A 17,839-nucleotide genomic window follows, 5' to 3' on the forward strand; every position below is an offset into this window, starting at 1 on the left:
TACCGTGGAGCTCTGCTGGTATTTGCCAGTAAACACCAGAATAGGGTGTTTTCAGCTGACGTCACGCTCACGTGACTACTCAGCGCGTCCGCCATATTGGGTGGCAGTCGTTTCGCACCGTTGACCTGCATTGTATGACGCCTTAGGCAGTATTGGAAGTGAACAATGGGGAAAACGTGTTTAATGGTTGGTTGCACGGCCCGTGGAGGTGGAGATCAACGCTCTTTCTATCGGCTCGGTGGCACTGGTGGGAGCAGCCTCACTCTGAGCTCATGTTACAGAGGTTTAAAGGCCTGGAGAAGCTGTGCACTGCAAAAACCGAACTTAAAATAAGTAAAAATGCTCTTAAAAGTAGTGTATTTGTCCTTGATTTGAGCAAGTAAATAGGATGATTTGCCAATTAATTAAGATTTTTGCACTTAAAATAGGAACAACTCATTTCCATCATCTCATTTCACATGCAGGATGTCTAATTATCTTATTTTAGGGGTGAAAATACTCATTCCATTGGTAAATAATTTTATTCACCTGCTCAAATGAAGGACAAATGCACTAACTTTAAGAACATTTTACTTATTTTTAGACCCGTTTTTGCAGTGTGGTGAACGTTGTGCTGCCTACAGCATTGTTCAGCACAATCTCTCTGGTGGTGGGTCAGTGTTGCCATGGGGACCTGTAGAGGATAAATGATGGCACCCTGACTACCATTAGGTAGCTGGGTTCAACCTTTAGACCATTTGCTAGTGCAGTGGGTCCCGGGTTCCTCCTGGTGCATCATGTTTCAAGACTACACAGGCAGCTTCTAGAGGATGAAAGAATTGATACCGCCGGCTGGCCTCCATGCTTCCTGACCTAAATCCAGTAGAACATCTCTGGGACATCGTGTTCAGGTCCATTCGACACCACCAGGTTGCGCCTCAGACGGTCCAGGATCTCAGTCATCTTATAAGGAGAGCCCTCTGACGCTGTCAGGCATGTATGCAGGCACACAGCGAGCGGCCTGCCTCATCTGGTTCACTTTGACTTTCTCTGTGACCGTGGATTAAATCCTCTGTGGGTTAATAATGTTCATCATTTTGTTCCTAACATGTTGCCCGTTCCATATCGGTACGATATCCAGCAGGATTTAGTTTCCAGGTAAGATCTGATGTGAAGTATCACGTACACACAGGAAGAAGGAACAATTAAAAATTTATCTTTGAAGGCCCACAATGAACATTATTGGTCATGAATGAATTTAAACTTCTCACTGAAACCCAGAGGCGGCTAGTAAGTAGTTGCTTTTACTCCGTTACTTTTACTTGAGTCATATTATTACTCAAGTAGCACAACTCTTACTTGAGTAAAATTTCTGGCTACCCTATTGGCTGCAAGTAACATCTATCATAAATAAAGAACAAAACTTGTGTTAATGAAAAATGCACCAGAGAGACAAAAAAACGAGTTTATGTTAGAGTAAAACTTCTTACTGGTACAAAAACGTTGTTATTTTAAAGTTATTTTCCATCTGCTGAGCTCATTGAGCCATCTGGAGGTCAAATAAACATACAGTAAACAGTAGATAATGTCATTGGAGGTACTTTGCACTGTTCTATAATAGTTTATACACATTAACTGCTGTAAGTATTGCTTTCAAGTTTAATGTTGAAATTAATTATCAAGAAAAGTGTTTCTTCTGCCTGAATTAGTTGTTTTGTAATGTTATTTGTATTTTTTTATTTTTATATTTTTGTCTGTCTGATTACATCATTTTTAAATATTAAATCATCAGCTATTAAGATTAGTTACTCAGTACTTAAGTAGCCTTCTAACTGAATACTTTTCTACTCTTAAGTAATTTCTTAGCTAACTACTTTTTACTTTTACTGGAGTACAGATTTTTCCTACTCAACCCACCTCTGCTGAAACCACATAAAGTAAAACATCACACTCACTGCTGATATAAAAAAAGAGCGACATTTTATTATAAATGTGGTTGTTAGAACACTACAGATGGGAATATTTTAGGTAAGGGAATTATCACCTGGTATAATCTCAGTTTATTGTAGGTAAGTACGTTAAACAACCTTAGTATCAAAGCATTTTTATTACAAAAAAAAACGTTTAAAGGGGTGAAAGTTAAATCACAGCAGAAACACATAAAGGTTGAAGTGTGGCTCAGTTTACGTCATCCTTTTTTAAAACTACACGAAACAGTGGCGGTGCAAGTTTTCAAACATCATCTCTAGGGTTATCGTCTGCTGTTCCAAAAAAATAAAAATAAAGAAGCACTTTTTATTTTTTTTTAGTAAATCACTGTAAGGTCTTGGATGTAGAAGGTTAAACTACTACTGGGAAAAAAAGGTAACAGTGCTGTGATTCAGAGTGAATTACTCATGAAGTAAAAATACCCTTTGTGAGGTTCTGTTGGAGCATAGACTAATTTAAAATCAGCCGTTGTCTGGTGAACAAAGAGAAAACATGCATTTTCCCCCCTTCATGAATGTGAAAACAAAAAGAGCAGAATAGAAAACTTGCAAAATAAAAAATAAAAATGGTAATGCACTTGTTGGTGAAGAAAGCTGTAAACAACATTCTTCTGCTCTTTCTCTCTTCCGTCTGTCCGTCCACACACAGCGAGTCCTCTCCTCTCAGAGTTAAGCTGACCACATCAGTCCGTTTCCCTCCCACTTTTTGAAACCGTTCAAACATCAAGTATGCGGCAGGCACAGGAGACCGGGGCGAAGCGCGGCGCACGGCTGAAGAGGCCGGCCTTTTTTGGGAACGTGTGACGGAGTCTGTTTGGCTCCTCTGCGCTCAGTAGGTGGCGTCCACGGCGTTGATGTTGCTGTCCAGCTGGTGCCTGAAGGAAAGCCGGGCCTTGGTGGAGAAATAGATCTGGGAGCCCCGGCTGAGGCTCCCCGCTCCTTCGCTGTCGCTGCTCCAGGACGTGGTGGAGCACAGACGAGGCTTCGTCTCCTCTGTGGGAACTGTGGGGCGTAGAGGCAAAGAGTTCAGCTACAGCAGATTTTACACTCATAAAACGGCTTTCAGGCTTTCAATATTTGTAAGTATTCATACGTGGTTTTTTCTTTATATTTTGTCACTTTGCAGCCACTGACTTCAGTATATTTACTGCAATTGTATGTGGACACATAGAGGTACGTATTATGAAGGCGAAAGGAAAAAAATGCTACATGGATTATTTTCAGCAACCCCGAGTCAATACTTTGTAGACTGGATAGAGCGCATCTGTGATCAGTTTTCAAATATTTTCACATGTTCTCCTTTTGACCGAAGTCAGGACTTGGACCGGCCCGTTTTTACCCACTGATGCGCTTTCTTCTGAACCCATTTCATCGTAGCTCTGTTTCAGGTCATTATCCTGCTGGAAGCGGCCTCTAACGCACAGGTGTCAAACTCAAGGCCCGCCGGCCGAATCCGGCCCGTCAAGGTAAATAATCCGGCCCTCAAGAGCCAAAAAAAAAGGCATCATGTCATAAAGTAGAGGCATATATCCTTTTAAAGTGTATAAAGTGGCTAAATCTGTGCCTCCTGTAAGTGTAACTCACCCCAATATCAACTTTTTTTTGCAGATAAACTGTATAAACTGGGCCTAAGGTTGCTACTTTTATGTTACTGTGCATTTTTTATACTTCTATGTGAACTGGAATAAAATTATGAAATGAAAAGTATCGTCTATACACCTGCAACCGGCCCTTTTAATGACTTCATGACGCCAAAGTGGCCCCATATAGAAATGAGTTTGACACCCCTGCTCTAACGGGTTTTCTTTAAGGATTGTCTGCCGTTTAGCTGCAGCCATATTCCCAATAATAATAGCTCTCATTTCATTGCTAAATAAGACCATCCCTGTGTCATAATGCTACCACCAGAACTGACCAAAGCGTATAGTGGTTATTATTCTTACAAAGCACCCTGAATGGGCTAAAAAAAAAGGTGCAGTTTTGGTGCCCTGTTACCAGAGCAGCTGTTTAGCATGTTGGCTGTGCTTCAAACATGGCCTGTGGCAAACTTAAAAAACTGGACTTTGACTTTAGTTCTCCTTGCCACGGTTCAATAAAGGCCAGATTTAAGGAGTGCATGGCTAATAGTTGTCCTATTGCAAGATTTTATTCACTGGAGCTCCATCAAAAGCTTTGTTTCCCCACCTGCTGCTGGGGGGGCCTCCCTGCTCTTGCAGCGCTCTTTGCAGCGTCGGTAGAAAGGGAAGCACTGCAGCATCTTCACGCCCATGACAGAGCAGTCTGGGGACAGAGGAGAAGGAACAAACATGAGTATAAAAGCACCGATAGGGAGAACTCGGCGGCGACTTCCCCTCCGGCTCTCATTAAAGCGTCTTTATCTTCCTGCAGCTCCGCTCACAGTTCCTCATCTCCTCACCTGGTCACCCTTTAATGGGATTATGATGGTGCACTCCAGAGCCACCATAGCTTAATGCGAGCTTGACAGTATCAATGAATGGCTTGCGTGGCCCGGGCAACCAGCCGCTCAGTCAGTGTTTGCTGTGCCATCATCATCATCATCATCATCAGCAGCATCAGCATCACCACCGCCGCCTGCTCCCTAATCCTAGCATAGGGACGTCAGCGCTCTAATGCACCTCAAGGAACGGATCAACTACCCAGTCAGTCAGCTCCAGATTACAGCGAGGAGCCGTGATGTAAACATGCCCCAGCTAATGCAGGCAGACAGGTCCAAACACAAACCCTCCTGTCACCCAGCTTATTTCCTTCATACGAGCCTGGTTTTAAACATTTGGTTTTACGCCATGCAGTCGGCATAGTTTCCGTCTCCACACCAGGAAGAAGTCAGTCACGTTCTGTAGCGTCCATCTGACTGAAGTCCATTTGCTCAGGTATAAGCTGCCTTTGCTTTGAGACACGGAGGGACTTTTTTTTAATTTTAGTCTAATTAGGTTAACAAATGGGTCGTTAGAAATGGAGCAGAGGGAGGAAATGAGTCTTTATCGTGTCCTTTCAGAGTCTGCAGAGACATGCAGGGATTGTCACGGAGTCGACAGCTCTCCAGTAAATCACCATCAAATGTAACATTGACGGTAAATAGTTACAGAGTTTATGGGACGGTACTTATTATACAAGAGAACCGTTTCTGCACAGAGGTTCCTGTTTAGAGTAAAGTAATAAAATATCAGTGACATGATTGGAGAAAGGGTTTGACTCTAGTGAATCAGAGCTAAATGCCAAACGGCTCCAGTCTTATTTTCTTATTCTATATATTCAGGAGCTTTTACAGTGTATTTTTTTTACTGTTCTTGTTTTAAGTGAGGTTTTATAAGATAATTATGTGCAATCAGTATCTTAAAAAGCCCAAAGCCATGTTCAAAACACTAACTGACAGCTAGCTTTGAACACATTAGCAAGTAATAGTTCAGTGCTTAAAATAAGAAACTTAAAGGAGGAAGAAGCTCCATCGGAGCTACGAGCTGAAGAGAAGTGATCAGGAAGTGGTATAAAATGTCTCTTTTTTTAAAGTGAGGCCACTCAGCCGTTTGGTGGTATGCTAGGTCAGCGATATAAAGTTTTGCCATGTTTCTGTCCTAAGTAAAGCCGGCAAACATTTTCTCTAACTCACAGTATCTTCAGGTAAGCTCAGGCGCAACATTTTGGAGGACGAGTTCAGAATTTCTCCTCATGAATTTAAAAAACCACGAGGGACGCTCCTGGATTTCTTGTCTAGATTTCAGCTTGAAAAGCGGAGGTATCTTCACCAAGCACAACCTCAGAATCCAAGAAAAGAAAAGAGAGAAAGATGGAGGATAAACAGTTCGTTTGCCCATCTGATGGATTATATCTCGTTAAATCTTTGGTATATACATAATACTGTACAGCCCCTGCTTATTGACATGTTCCTGTGGTGTTTGAACGTTTTTCTGTAGAGAGGTAGGTTGTTGCTGGCTTTTGTTGTTTCGTGTTTTTTCCCCTTCATAGAAGCTACACAGACCTGGAGTTCCTCTGTTCAACAGTGTCTCCTCTCTAGAAAGGACCACCGGTTCATCTACCGCAGCCAACAATGTCCCATTTTCTCACCACATATGATTTTCATCCCATATGGCTCCGAGTTCATCTGTTTACCAGAGCCACTGCTGCCCTTAACTTGGTGTACTTTTCCTTAACATTTATCAAGCTTTTCCACAGAAAGAGTCTGTGTCTATGCGTCTGCCCTGTTCTCTCAGTGCCGAGTCAGTCGGACCAGGAAGTCGCTCTCATCGGATTCTGCTGGAGGTTTCTTCTTGTTATAGGGAAGAAACGTGTTTCCCATGTATGAGGGACTGCTGCAAGGACTCCCTGCAATCAGCTGGACTTTACCAACTGGCAAAATGAACTAAATTTGACTGTGTTGTACTATAACTTGGGTCGAAACAAAATGTATCTTTAAAATGTATTGGACTGGCTGAATTATATGTTTTTAATCTTGAATGGATCTGTTTACCTTGTTCGCTGATCAGCGTTGACTACAACGGTGAGCGAATCACACTGACTTTCTACAAGATCAAATTTCTGACGTAGGTAGATGGCACATATCATTTCATTGAAGGGACTTAGTGTTGCCCTTCAGTTGGATGTAAGGATGTCCAAAACTCGGCCCCTGGGCCAATTGTGGCCTTTGGAAAACTTGTGTGGCCCCTGAACCCAGTTCAGTAATGGTACAAATTTGGCCCTCCACCAAATGGAGCAGAAGCAGACGGACACTTTTTGCACTTTTTCAGAACTAGATTTTCAATGATTAATGTATCTTTAATAAATATATTATACACAACCCAAAGTATTTTTATTATCTTTTATCTGCCTTCATTTTAATATCATAGTAAGTGGGGCCAAAAACATCCAGTGGCTTTTTACTCAAAAGAGACGCTCACGTCCGTTCATTAAACTCGGCAAACCATTTTCTAGACCAACAAAATAAAAAACTTTTGACCCAAACACTTTTTTTATTGATATAAACGTTTGAGCCACTTCTTTGGACCTAATAACTTATTCCTTTCTTCTCCGTTTCTTTAAACTTTTGTCCAATCTATTGCTGAGCACCTAAAAAGAAAACAATACACGGTAAAATTATTTTCTGCTGTATGTTGGGGGGAAAAAAGCCCCTCCGAGTACGTTCAGCTTGCCGATTGCGGCCTGTGGTGGAAAAAGTTTGGACACCCCTGGCCTAATGAATAACAATCATGCATGGGATCGCTTGATTTCTAACAAGCTTTTGAGGGAACCCTTACTGATAAAACACATTTAAAAACACTGCTAAAACTTTCATATGAAAGTTTCAAATTTGTAGTCATGTCATGAAAATAGCTGATCACAAAAGGCTGGCAGATCCTTGCACATAAGTGTGAGACATTTTACACCACAGTGACCTTGTTGATAAACCTTTTGCCCACAAATCTACTGTTTTTAAATTGCTGGACACAGATCCATAAAAGAAGATCCCGCATAAAGCCTAGAATATCTTTAAAGTGACGAAACATCTGAAAAAGCCCAAAGGCAGATGCAAACGACATGCAAATGATTAGAGGCTTGCTGTTACATTGGGACACTTGAAGGGAGCGTTTCGAGGGATGTTGGGACGAATACCAACCTGAAAACTTACAGTAAGCTGTGATGTATAATATTGTTTCCATAAAATGCTCTTAAAGGGATGTTAATTATTTGGTTGGAATAAATAAAAAAAAATACATTTGCCCCTTTTATGCAGCAAAACACTTGTGAAAACTCACTTTGAGCTCTCCCAGAGCTGTCTGAAATAAAACGCCCACCTCAGCGCTGTTCTGTGAGAAACCCTTGGAGTGGGTTAATCCCCTGAGCCCCATTGTTCACAGAGGGACAGATTTGGATATCTAATGACAAACACTAAAGTGTGATTGCAACATGAAGGAGGCCAGTGTGGTTCCCCCCCCCCCCCCCCCCCTCCTCTCTGTTTGCTGGTGCTTTGCTCACTGCCGCTGCTCCACTGGAGACGTGACGACAGGCACACAAACTCTAAATGCTGCTGGCATTACAGACATTTCTCCACTAAAGAGACTTATTCCATGTGTCATTTTCGGCAGTAAAAAAGCTGCTTTTCATCCTCACTTTCTTGCCGTTTAATGGCCCTCCTCTCTTTTTCACCCAGGTGTGGCTCTGTAACTCGGTCCTCTCTGCAGACAGTGAGTGCTTTATGTTTAGCTGAACTTATGTCTCTTTCCTGAGAAACACGGGGCCCAAAAAGTATGGCACTTATTTTTAAAAGATGAGAAATTACAGGGGCAATACAGAGCATGTATTTGTCTGAGGACAAAACAGAGAAACGCTAAGGCCCTGGTCGGTGGTTGAGGAATTTTGGACCCAGATCTGGATTGGCTGTGGGGGCCTGGCAGCACACGCAGGACTGGGATTTTGGAGGGGAAAAACAACATCAGATGGCAAACACACACACACACACACACACACACACTGACCACAGAGGGAGGGAGAAAAAGAGAAGCAGTCGGAGAAAAAGATACAAAACAGAAAGGAGGTAGAGTACGGAAGATATCAGAATATAGAATATAAACGCTTAGGCCCGTGTGACTTTACATGTTCAGCCAGCAGCTGCTTGCTGATTGAGCTGAAAAATGTGCAACCTGTCGTAGAAAACACAGGTTGGAGGCTTGATTATGATGCCAGCGCGGTGTCACAGGTTTTCCTCTTTCTAATAACATGTCCTTGCACGTCTGCAGGGATGTTCTGCGGAGTCGTCCGACCGCTTTCTGTTCAGCCTGTCTACTATTGTTATTTTTCAAATTCAGTTACAGTTTCCTCTAAACGTTTCGCGCCGTGTGCCTGTATACCAGCACTGAGGGACGGACCCGCTTAATGAAATCCAGAGATTAGAGGCAAAACTCCAATCTTCAGTTTTTATAATGGTAAAGATTGTAGCCGATTCTGATTTTTATTTAACAAGCTGTAACGCGATAAGCCTTCTTGCTGTGAGCAGCCATTAGTTATTTATATTAGAAGCAGAGGACTCGCGCTATGTGGGTAAGACCCTGTTTAAGCGACAAACGACCCATTAAAAACAGGACTGTTTTTCTCTTTCTGTCATCATATCGACATATCAATATTTTAACTGCGATCTCCGTACGAAAACATGAGCACAAACGTTAAGCACGGTGTAATTTCACTAACATGCCACTAGTGGGGGGTATGTTCTGCAAAACTCGGAAACTTCCACCTGTACAAACACTCATCGCTTTTAAAGGCGTCACCACCATACAAACCTCTGCAATGGAGGGACGCTAGTGTTCATACGGACATACGATAAGGTTGAACTTCTGCTTCAGGGGACTTTTGATTATAAAACCACTTTTAAACTGCTCAGCATCCGTTATGCTGTGGGCGTGCCCATTGATTTCTACTGAATGCAGTCATACTGAGTACTGAGCATGCTCCAGGGCTTCCCCATGCTGTTTTGCATCTTGCGATTAGCATTCCTAAAACATCCGTTTCTGTGTGTATCTGCTGGACAATGTAAAATGTTACTTTGAAATTTCCAAAGGCCTGCCAACATCCCAGAATCCAACATGTTTCACAACAGATGTTGAAAGTTCAAACAGATCGAATCGAGTCAACTTTGCAATAGCACATTCAACCTTCCTGTTATCTGCTGAAAGTGTTGTTCTCTCTCACACCTTAACAAACCAACCATATGAAGCAGAAAATACAGCTTCTGACATTTCTGTGTTTCCGTTGGTTACGTTTTTAAACACCTCACTGATACTAATGGTTATTACATTTTCGTCTTCTTCACTCCATGACAACTTCAGCACCGAAGAAGGGTGCTGTTTGTTTTAATGATTGGGAAATATCAGATTTTTTTTTTTAGATCCTGACTATCGCCGAGGAGGGTAGCTCAAGATGAGAATCGTCCAGTTCTGGAGATTAGTCTGTTTCGTGGAGACGGAGTTATTTTTCTTGCTCCGTTGTCTAACGTACAGTTGTGTTTACAGGTAACAAGCGGTGGTTCCAACAATAGTGGTACCCCTCTTTCCGCCGCTCCGACCAGTTAAAATGAGAAAAGAAGATTTGCTGGAAAGATAAAATTCAGCGTAGTTCCACACAAAGCATGTAAGCCAACGTCACTCCGCAGCAAGAAGGGGATGCCTACAGAACCCACGGGAATGCAAAAAAAATAAAAATAAATAGAAAACTCGTTCAGGGCACAAGTGATAATTAAGTTATATGTTTTTTTTCTCTGGTGCTATTATGACCCTGATTTAGCGCCATACTTGTGTGCGTCCTTTACTCATGTTGGCCTGGACATCTACCCAAACTCTATAACACATAAAAAAACACCACTGCAGGTAAAACATGTAGAATTGCCTTTGACCTGAGAACCAAATTAAATGTGGAAGCCCCCTTGATTGTCTGGAGGCCCTAAGAAGCGCCTTCATTCGCTTGTTCAGACCAACTGTCCTGGTTTCTTATTAATTCACACTAAGATCTTTTTAAGATGGTAAAAGATTCTTTGCACCCAAAGTTTTATAAAAGTACATCTTTAACATTTTTGGTTTGTATCTCTTTGATGAACACGTAACACCTCTGAATCCTAGGTGGAGCGCCCCTTCATGACATAACCAAAAGAAGAACATTTCACACCTTCCCTCTCTTCCGCTCTCCATACGCCTCCTTTCTAACCTACAGGTTCGTACTTTTACATAAAGATTCAACACTTTTACTTAAGAGATACAATTAAAACAAAGATTCGTCCTTTGCGTCAGGAATTAGCCATGCAGATCTTTAGTTGATGTTAAATGCCAGCGTTTGCTATATTCTGGTACACTGATGTCGATTTTAGGAGGTCATTCTTTGCTCTGGGTAAAGCATGGGGGAGCTTCTCGTTCAGGAAGTGCAGGCGTCAATCAAACACTGTTACACCAATCTCTTCATCTGCATGAATAAACACTGAAATAAATGTCTGTGTTTACATGTTGAGCTTTCAGGAAGGGAGAGCATTCACGTCTGCTTATTCAAGAGAGGCGTGCTGCCTAAATCTGACAGTGGAGAGCTAAACATCTATAAAAAAGTGTCAACGTTGCCTACGGACAGTTAACTGGGACAATAAGTGACCCATTCAGGCGTAAAGAATAAAGCTTGACAGAGTCTTCAACAAAAGAAGCCCTCGAAGGGCTTTCAATGCTAGATATTCAAAACCAGGAACCTCCTGGAGACACTCCTCCTTCTTTAAAAAAAAAAAAACAATCAACAAATAATCTTACATTAAATTAGTTTGGCAGCAAAACTTTACACCTTCAGCTTTACAAAATTACAACAACCACTATTTCTTACTTATCTTACATAGGAAAAGTGGTGCTAAACTGTTCTCTAACAGCAAAACCAAGCAAGTTGCTTTTTCCTACCTGGTTTATTTAATGTGCAGAGAGGGAGAGAGAGGAAGAGAAAAAGGAGGGAGTATTTTTGTGGTTTTCCAGCTGAAACGCCACTGATCAGTCCTGCTCTGTCTTCCCTTTCGCACACAGGCTCTAAATAAAAAGCCCTCCAGAGTGTCCCAGCAGCTCTGCCTCGTCTTGCACGTCCTGGGCTCTGCCTCCTGTCCTCTTAGCGTGGGGGGGAGCTTCCGTGGCGCTGAACTTTAAATAGGCTTCTGTAATCCCTGGAGCATGCTGAATGGGCACGCCTGCTCCACCCCGCCTCCCTCTAAACTGTTTTCGTCATGTGCCGCAGACCTGCATGCTTCCTCCTGCATGCTCGGCATTGTTTTGCCTGCATGTGATCTGAAATAGCATTATAAATAGCAGTCCTATGCGTTAGCGTTTCTTTTTATACGAAAGAACCCAGGCATGTTACTATGCAAAGAGCGATTAGTGTGAGACATCAAAGTTTCCGTAAGTGATCATTTGGAGAGGCCAAAGGTCGAAATTAACTGAAATGACTTAGCCCTGATGAAGAAATAAAGCATAGATAGCAAAAAGGTTGAGATCTGAATATTTGCACAAAACTGATAATGGTAATAACTCATAATGAAATACATAAGGAAGACATCTAAAAGCCACAGCAGGACCTCTACCTCCCTAGGACAGCACTTTCAGTCGTGCAGGTAACTTCAATTTAACCTCAAACAGAGAGTCAGCATGACTTTCATTGTAATGACTAACTATTGGCCAACCACCTGTTGAATAATGTGGGTGTTCATAACACACAATGGAGACTTTTTCTAAAAAATTATAATCATCACGTTGATGGCAGTAGAATGAGCTTCAAATCTATATATAAGCATATTTCTCGTCTATGCAAATGTACCAGCATAGTACTCGTTTAGCCCATAAGGAAACATTGTTTCCTTATGGGCTCATGACGCAAAGCTTAATTGGAAACCAGTTTTAAAGGGACCTAGTCATCACGTCATATGTCTTTACGAATATTTACACCATTAGCTCACTCTGGTTGCGTACGGTGGTTTTCTATTATTTATATAAAATTATCATGCCCTGTTGGCTTTTATTTTATCTCTGAGTTTTACACTTTGTTTTTGTTCCGTTTCTTCCCAAACCCAGTGTGTCTGTGTATATTTGCCATACCAAGACCACAAGGAGGACGATATTGCACGTGCAATGAATTAACGAGGAGAAGCAATGGAGCCGAGCGAGTTAGTGACGTCCAGAGGAGGTGCGAAAAGAAAGAGTAAGTAGCCCTGACCCTGTAGATTGGGCTGGCCTTCCACCATGCTGAGCTGAATAGTTTTATTTTTGCTAAAAAGTTTGGTGGTACGGTAGCTATGTCACTTGTCGCATTGTTGCCTTCTGATAGCTCCACAGTGCTGCCAGCAGATGGCACAACAAGGGAGAGGCGCCCTACTGCAGGCACAAGGTGGCGCCGCATTTACAATCAATGCCGGAAGTTCACACTGGAGGTTTCGGACATTATAATTTGCGGAAACCAAAAGCTGAACCTAAGTTCAGTGGGATTTAATACCTAAACTTAATTTAAAGAACAATAAGTAATCATGACACTTGGTTGTTAAAATCTGAGCAACACATACACAATGCCTTTCACAGAAGCCCGCGGTTTACCCAACGGTCCTGGGGCTGTGAAACTCCTCTGAATTTTTACTTCCACAGGACAGGTATGTGATGTTGTGTTCTGTTGTTTTCCTGGTCCGCTTCTCTTATTGGCTTCCATGTTAGAAGCCTGCTGGTCTTTTGCCAAAATAAAATACCAAACGCTGCGCTCTGTTTTAGGAATGCTGGGAATTCTCATATGATTGGCTCAGGAACCAGGAAGTAAACACTGACTGCACACTGTAGTTCCAGACCGTACCTCTAGGTTTGAAAGGTGAAAAACTTGACCAAGACATTGTTGATGGAGAAATTGATTGTTTATAGGGAATATTACTTCCATCCTTGGTGACAAATGATAATGATTTATGTTCATTTTACAGTAAATATCTTTCTTATAGCCCCTTTAATACCTGTGGTTTATCCCCTCCACTGAGAGCTAAACCTAACCATAACATCGGTGGATGAGAAACCTAAACCTAACGTCAGTGGATTTAATACAACTTCATTAACTTCGTCTTAGGACTTCCTGTTGGAACTGACTTACTGTTAAGGCCGACTTTTGGCAATTCTGGGAGCAACTTCTTTCTTTTTTTTCAAGTCAAGAACAACATGAGTTACACTCAGGCGATCCTGCATATCAAAACATTAAACATTTTGGGAGCGACTTGCAGCGACTTCGCTGGATATCCGGTGTGTACTTCCAGCATTGATTGTAAAAATGGCGGTGCCCGGCCACTGCTGTAAGACACTCTTACAAAAAGGGCTAAGTAACCACCATCAGGGCGAACACTTGGTGAATATTGTTTTATCTGAAGATTAATATATGTTTTTTGTGCTTTTTTATGGTCAAAATACATAACTAGGCCCCTTTAAGTTTTACAAAAATGCAGTCTCAGTAGTTTAAAAAAAAAGGCTCTTCAGAACTGGAGGCTGTCTAGGAATAAATGAGCCAGTTCCTGCTTCTCTGAATATTGTCAGAAGCAGCCCAGCAGGTTTTGTGCTTCCTACCAAGTACAAGCAGCAGGAGCAGAGAATTTCTACAAACTGCCTCATCATCTGTGGATTTCACCGCGGCTCAAACCAAAACCAGAATGTGGGCTGCTGGTAGCTGGTCATTTCACTCCTTCTCTATTCTGTACTTTAACAGTTTAGATGGTTTCCTACCCGACTCTTCTGGGTAGAAAATCTAATCTAATGTGAGTGGAAAAACTAGGATATGGTTATGTGATTGCAAAAAATAATGCATATTAATGGAGTTATTTTGGTTTGTTTTCGTGACAAAATAAATTTTCTACTGGCCAAAACAAGGATCAAAACAGAAAGTCAATAGAAATAGTGTTTACAATAAAACATCTTCAGAACGAATGTTATATGCAGTTAAACTAAAACATACGTGAGATTTTTTTTCATTGCCACAATTAGTTATTTGAATTTTTCATCAAAATACTTATTTTCCAGGATAACAACAGTGGTACATACGTGGGTATGAAATGGTTTAGTTACAGATGTAAGGTGAATGTCTGCTGGGATGAAATGACAAGGAGGTAAAAATCAACATTTCCAAAAGTAACAGAGCTTTTATGAAGCTGTCAATGGTCTATTGGTGGTTCATTTTAATTTCATAACAATATTTAGTTCACAAAAAACCCTTATTAGTGAAAGAAAAAGAACTCATAATGTGTGCCGATGAGACGAAGCGAAGTTGAACAGTGAATCAGTACAGCTATTGAAGGTGGAGGGTTTCTATCAGCCAAGCAAACAGGCAAGAGAGAGGCGGAGAAAAGGGTGGAGTGCCTGGAGACGACAGTCAGTCGACACTTCTGGAAAAAAAAAAAAAAAAGAAAATCGCGCCTGCGTGAGTGGAAGAGAGTATTTACCTAACGAGGATCCTTTGCGAGGCACAGAAACTACTAAGAGACTCCAGGCTTTGATTGAGGATCTGTTTACTTGTCCTTAGATTAAACATCAACAGTAAAAGTCCAGTGAGTTGCTCTAGTTTCAGCTTCCTCATGCACTAACCTTACCCACAGAATCAACCAATGGCATAACAGAGTCAATGACTGTCACCTATCTTATTCCAAGAACTTGAGACGCGATAGTTTTCTAGTTATACGTCCTGGGTCCATTCAGCTATGTCTCAGGTTATGCCCTGAAGCAGCCTAATAAAAATCAGGTGGCAGGGAATGAAATAGACATGAAAGATTACCATACAAAGGTACAGAAAATTTTTAGATTAATAGTTTACTTGATGGTGTTGAGAGCTGCTATGATTTGTGGTCTGGAGATGACAGCAAAGGAAGTGGGTTCAAACTAGAGGTGATAGAGCAGAAGATGTTCAGATTTGCCTTAGGAACGAATAGACAGGACTCGCAAGGCGTATACATATAAAGTAACCCTATAACTACAAATGCATAATTTTCTTATACAAATCTTTCTGAAACCTCTACCTCTTCAACAAAATCAGTATTTTTCTGAACATGTAATTCACAACATACAAATAAATATATTTTACACACCATGTAAAAATGCAGAAAACCGACAGAAAGGTTACGACGCAACGAAAGTATGAACAGCAGATGTTTTTTTGTTTGTTTGTCTTTTTAAAGCAACCGAAATGTTTTCTTTAAAAATATGACGTTTCCTCATAATTACCTGCACCAGGCTTTAAAGGGTTAAGGTCAGAGGCTTTAAGAAGGCAAGGCTGAGATGGTCTGGTCGTGAGCAGAAGAAGACTTCAGTGTGGAGCTGCCAGCAAGTACGAAAGAGAGGAAGAGCACGGGGAGGCTTCATGGACGTCATGAAGAAGAATATGCAGAGGGTTGATGAAGAGGAGGATGTGGAGACAAGATAAACACGGAGGATCTGATGGGGCCCGCCCTATAAAAGAGACACAACTCAGTAGCACAGTAAAAGTTTGCACGGATTAAAATGCTCTGTTTAAACAGCCATATTTTTAACAAACAGCAAGAGGTGGTTGTTTTTTCTTTGCGGAGCTGTGTAAGTGGTCTTGGTTTAGTCACTGTCTACACCACCAAACTTTTTAGATAAAACTTTTCTGCTGCGCGAACACATCTTATTAAGTCTGCAGATATCTTACAACGGGATATTTCCAGAGAAAAATTATGTCACAGTTTAGTTCATACCTACCCACTGTTGCTTTGTGTGCTGAGTTTTAGCTGGAGACACAGATAAATTACGTTAGTTTAACCATCAGCCGATATTGATCTCGTCGCAGTGACATTGCAGTTGCATGCTGAATAAGAGTTGATGAATAAACTCACAAAATAAACAAGCTGTGATGACTCTGAGACAATCCGCCGCTGTGCTGCAATACTCGGATTTAACAAACAAACGTTGTGCCAGAGAAAAGGTGTTAAGAGGCGTAGAGCAATCAGTGGCATCGGCTCAAGGGTTGACATTTGATTGGAGACTATTGATCCTGTCAATGAAGAACTCTGGTAAAGTGTTTCCGTCTATCAGTGGAGATGATTGGTTTCTAGCGTTAAAAGGAAAGCCGATTGTTATCCTGCTTTTGCTCATTAAGACAAACAGATGCAGCGGTTTTTTAGTATGTGGGTTGTTGTGATCAACACAGAAGCCCGTGGCCTGCATTGAGAAGGTATTGAGGGCAGGCAGCTAATGGTCGCAGGGCTGTGGCCCAGTGGAAATTGACCCAACCGATGTCTCAGAGTGAGTGTGATCCTGTTGGTCTGAAATCAGAGGAACCAAAGCGGGGGGAAAGCAGACTCAGCGCAGAAAGCTGCTCCCTTTCTGTGACCTGCAAGAGCGATTAATCCATGTGTAGACTTTCACTTGTGCACCTTTGTTCACCTTAATCCAACCACGCAAAGATGCATTTTGTGTAGTTACGTCAAGTTATTTGATTCAGCAAATCGTTATGATTAAAAAAAAAATTCAAAAAATAAAAAAAATTCACTTTTTATCCATTCTGTTTTACATTCACGATGTAAAAATCGCCGACACGTGCTTATAGCTACCTTTTTTATTGGTCTAATAATAAGCGCAGAGGGATTGGTCAGGTTTAGCGTACATCTGCAGAGACACTCAGGCTAAATGTGTAATTTGGGCCAACAGTGATACACTGCCTTGTAAAACTGTCCACACCCCGTTTGAACCTTTCCACATTTTGTGACAATACATCCACAAACTTCAGGAGCACTTTTTTTATCTGGATTTTATGTATCAGGCTAACACAAAGGTCTGAACTTTGACTAGGCCATTCTAACACATGAATATGCTCATTACAGCTCTGGTTGTATGTTCAGGGTCGTTGTCATGTTGGAAGGTGAGCCTCTACCCCAGACAGTCTCAATGTTTTAAAATGCTGACAGCTTTTGTTCAAGGCCTCTCTGCTCCTTCAGGAAAAGAAAAGCATCATGCTGCCGCTGCCATGGTGTGATCAGTTTTCCTCTGATCAGTGCACCGTGTCTCCTTCATGTCTATTAGCAAACTGCACATTTGACTGTTTGTGGCTTTCTTTCCAAACTAGGCTAGTCATTGCCATCCCCTCAACGAGGCCAGGTTTGTGGCTCGCACACATCACTGTGCTGTTGGCGGATGGTTTCCCCTGAGCTGTGGATGACAGCAGCTCCTCCAGTTGCCATGGGAGGCTCGGCTGCGTTTCTCGGTAACGCTCTCCCTGCCAGGCCTGCCTGTTCAGGTGGACAGCTGTGTCCTGGCGGGTTTACAGTCGCCACGGCCTTTTCATGTTCAGATGATGGATTGAGCTGTGCTCCGGGAGAGCTTCAAAGCTTGGGACATTGG

The 17,839-nt window shown here is 41.9% G+C and overlaps 1 protein-coding gene across 1 annotated transcript; it reads right to left on the reverse strand.

Moving 5' to 3' along the window:
* Window positions 1–1,937: 1,937 nt before the first annotated feature.
* On the reverse strand, window positions 1,938–11,616 carry si:ch211-237l4.6 (uncharacterized protein LOC446130 homolog). Its single transcript, XM_036146376.1, has 3 exons — window positions 11,396–11,616; window positions 4,152–4,247; window positions 1,938–2,969 (listed from the first exon to the last, which is right to left on the reverse strand). Exons 2-3 carry the CDS (start codon window positions 4,234–4,236, stop codon window positions 2,797–2,799), a joined length of 258 nt encoding a protein of 85 aa, XP_036002269.1. The 5' UTR covers window positions 4,237–4,247; window positions 11,396–11,616; the 3' UTR covers window positions 1,938–2,796.
* Between the last annotated feature and the right edge of the window lie 6,223 nt (window positions 11,617–17,839).

The sequence above is a fragment of the Fundulus heteroclitus genome, chromosome 14, assembly GCF_011125445.2.
Source record: "Fundulus heteroclitus isolate FHET01 chromosome 14, MU-UCD_Fhet_4.1, whole genome shotgun sequence".
NCBI classification, from domain to species: Eukaryota; Metazoa; Chordata; class Actinopteri; order Cyprinodontiformes; family Fundulidae; genus Fundulus; species Fundulus heteroclitus.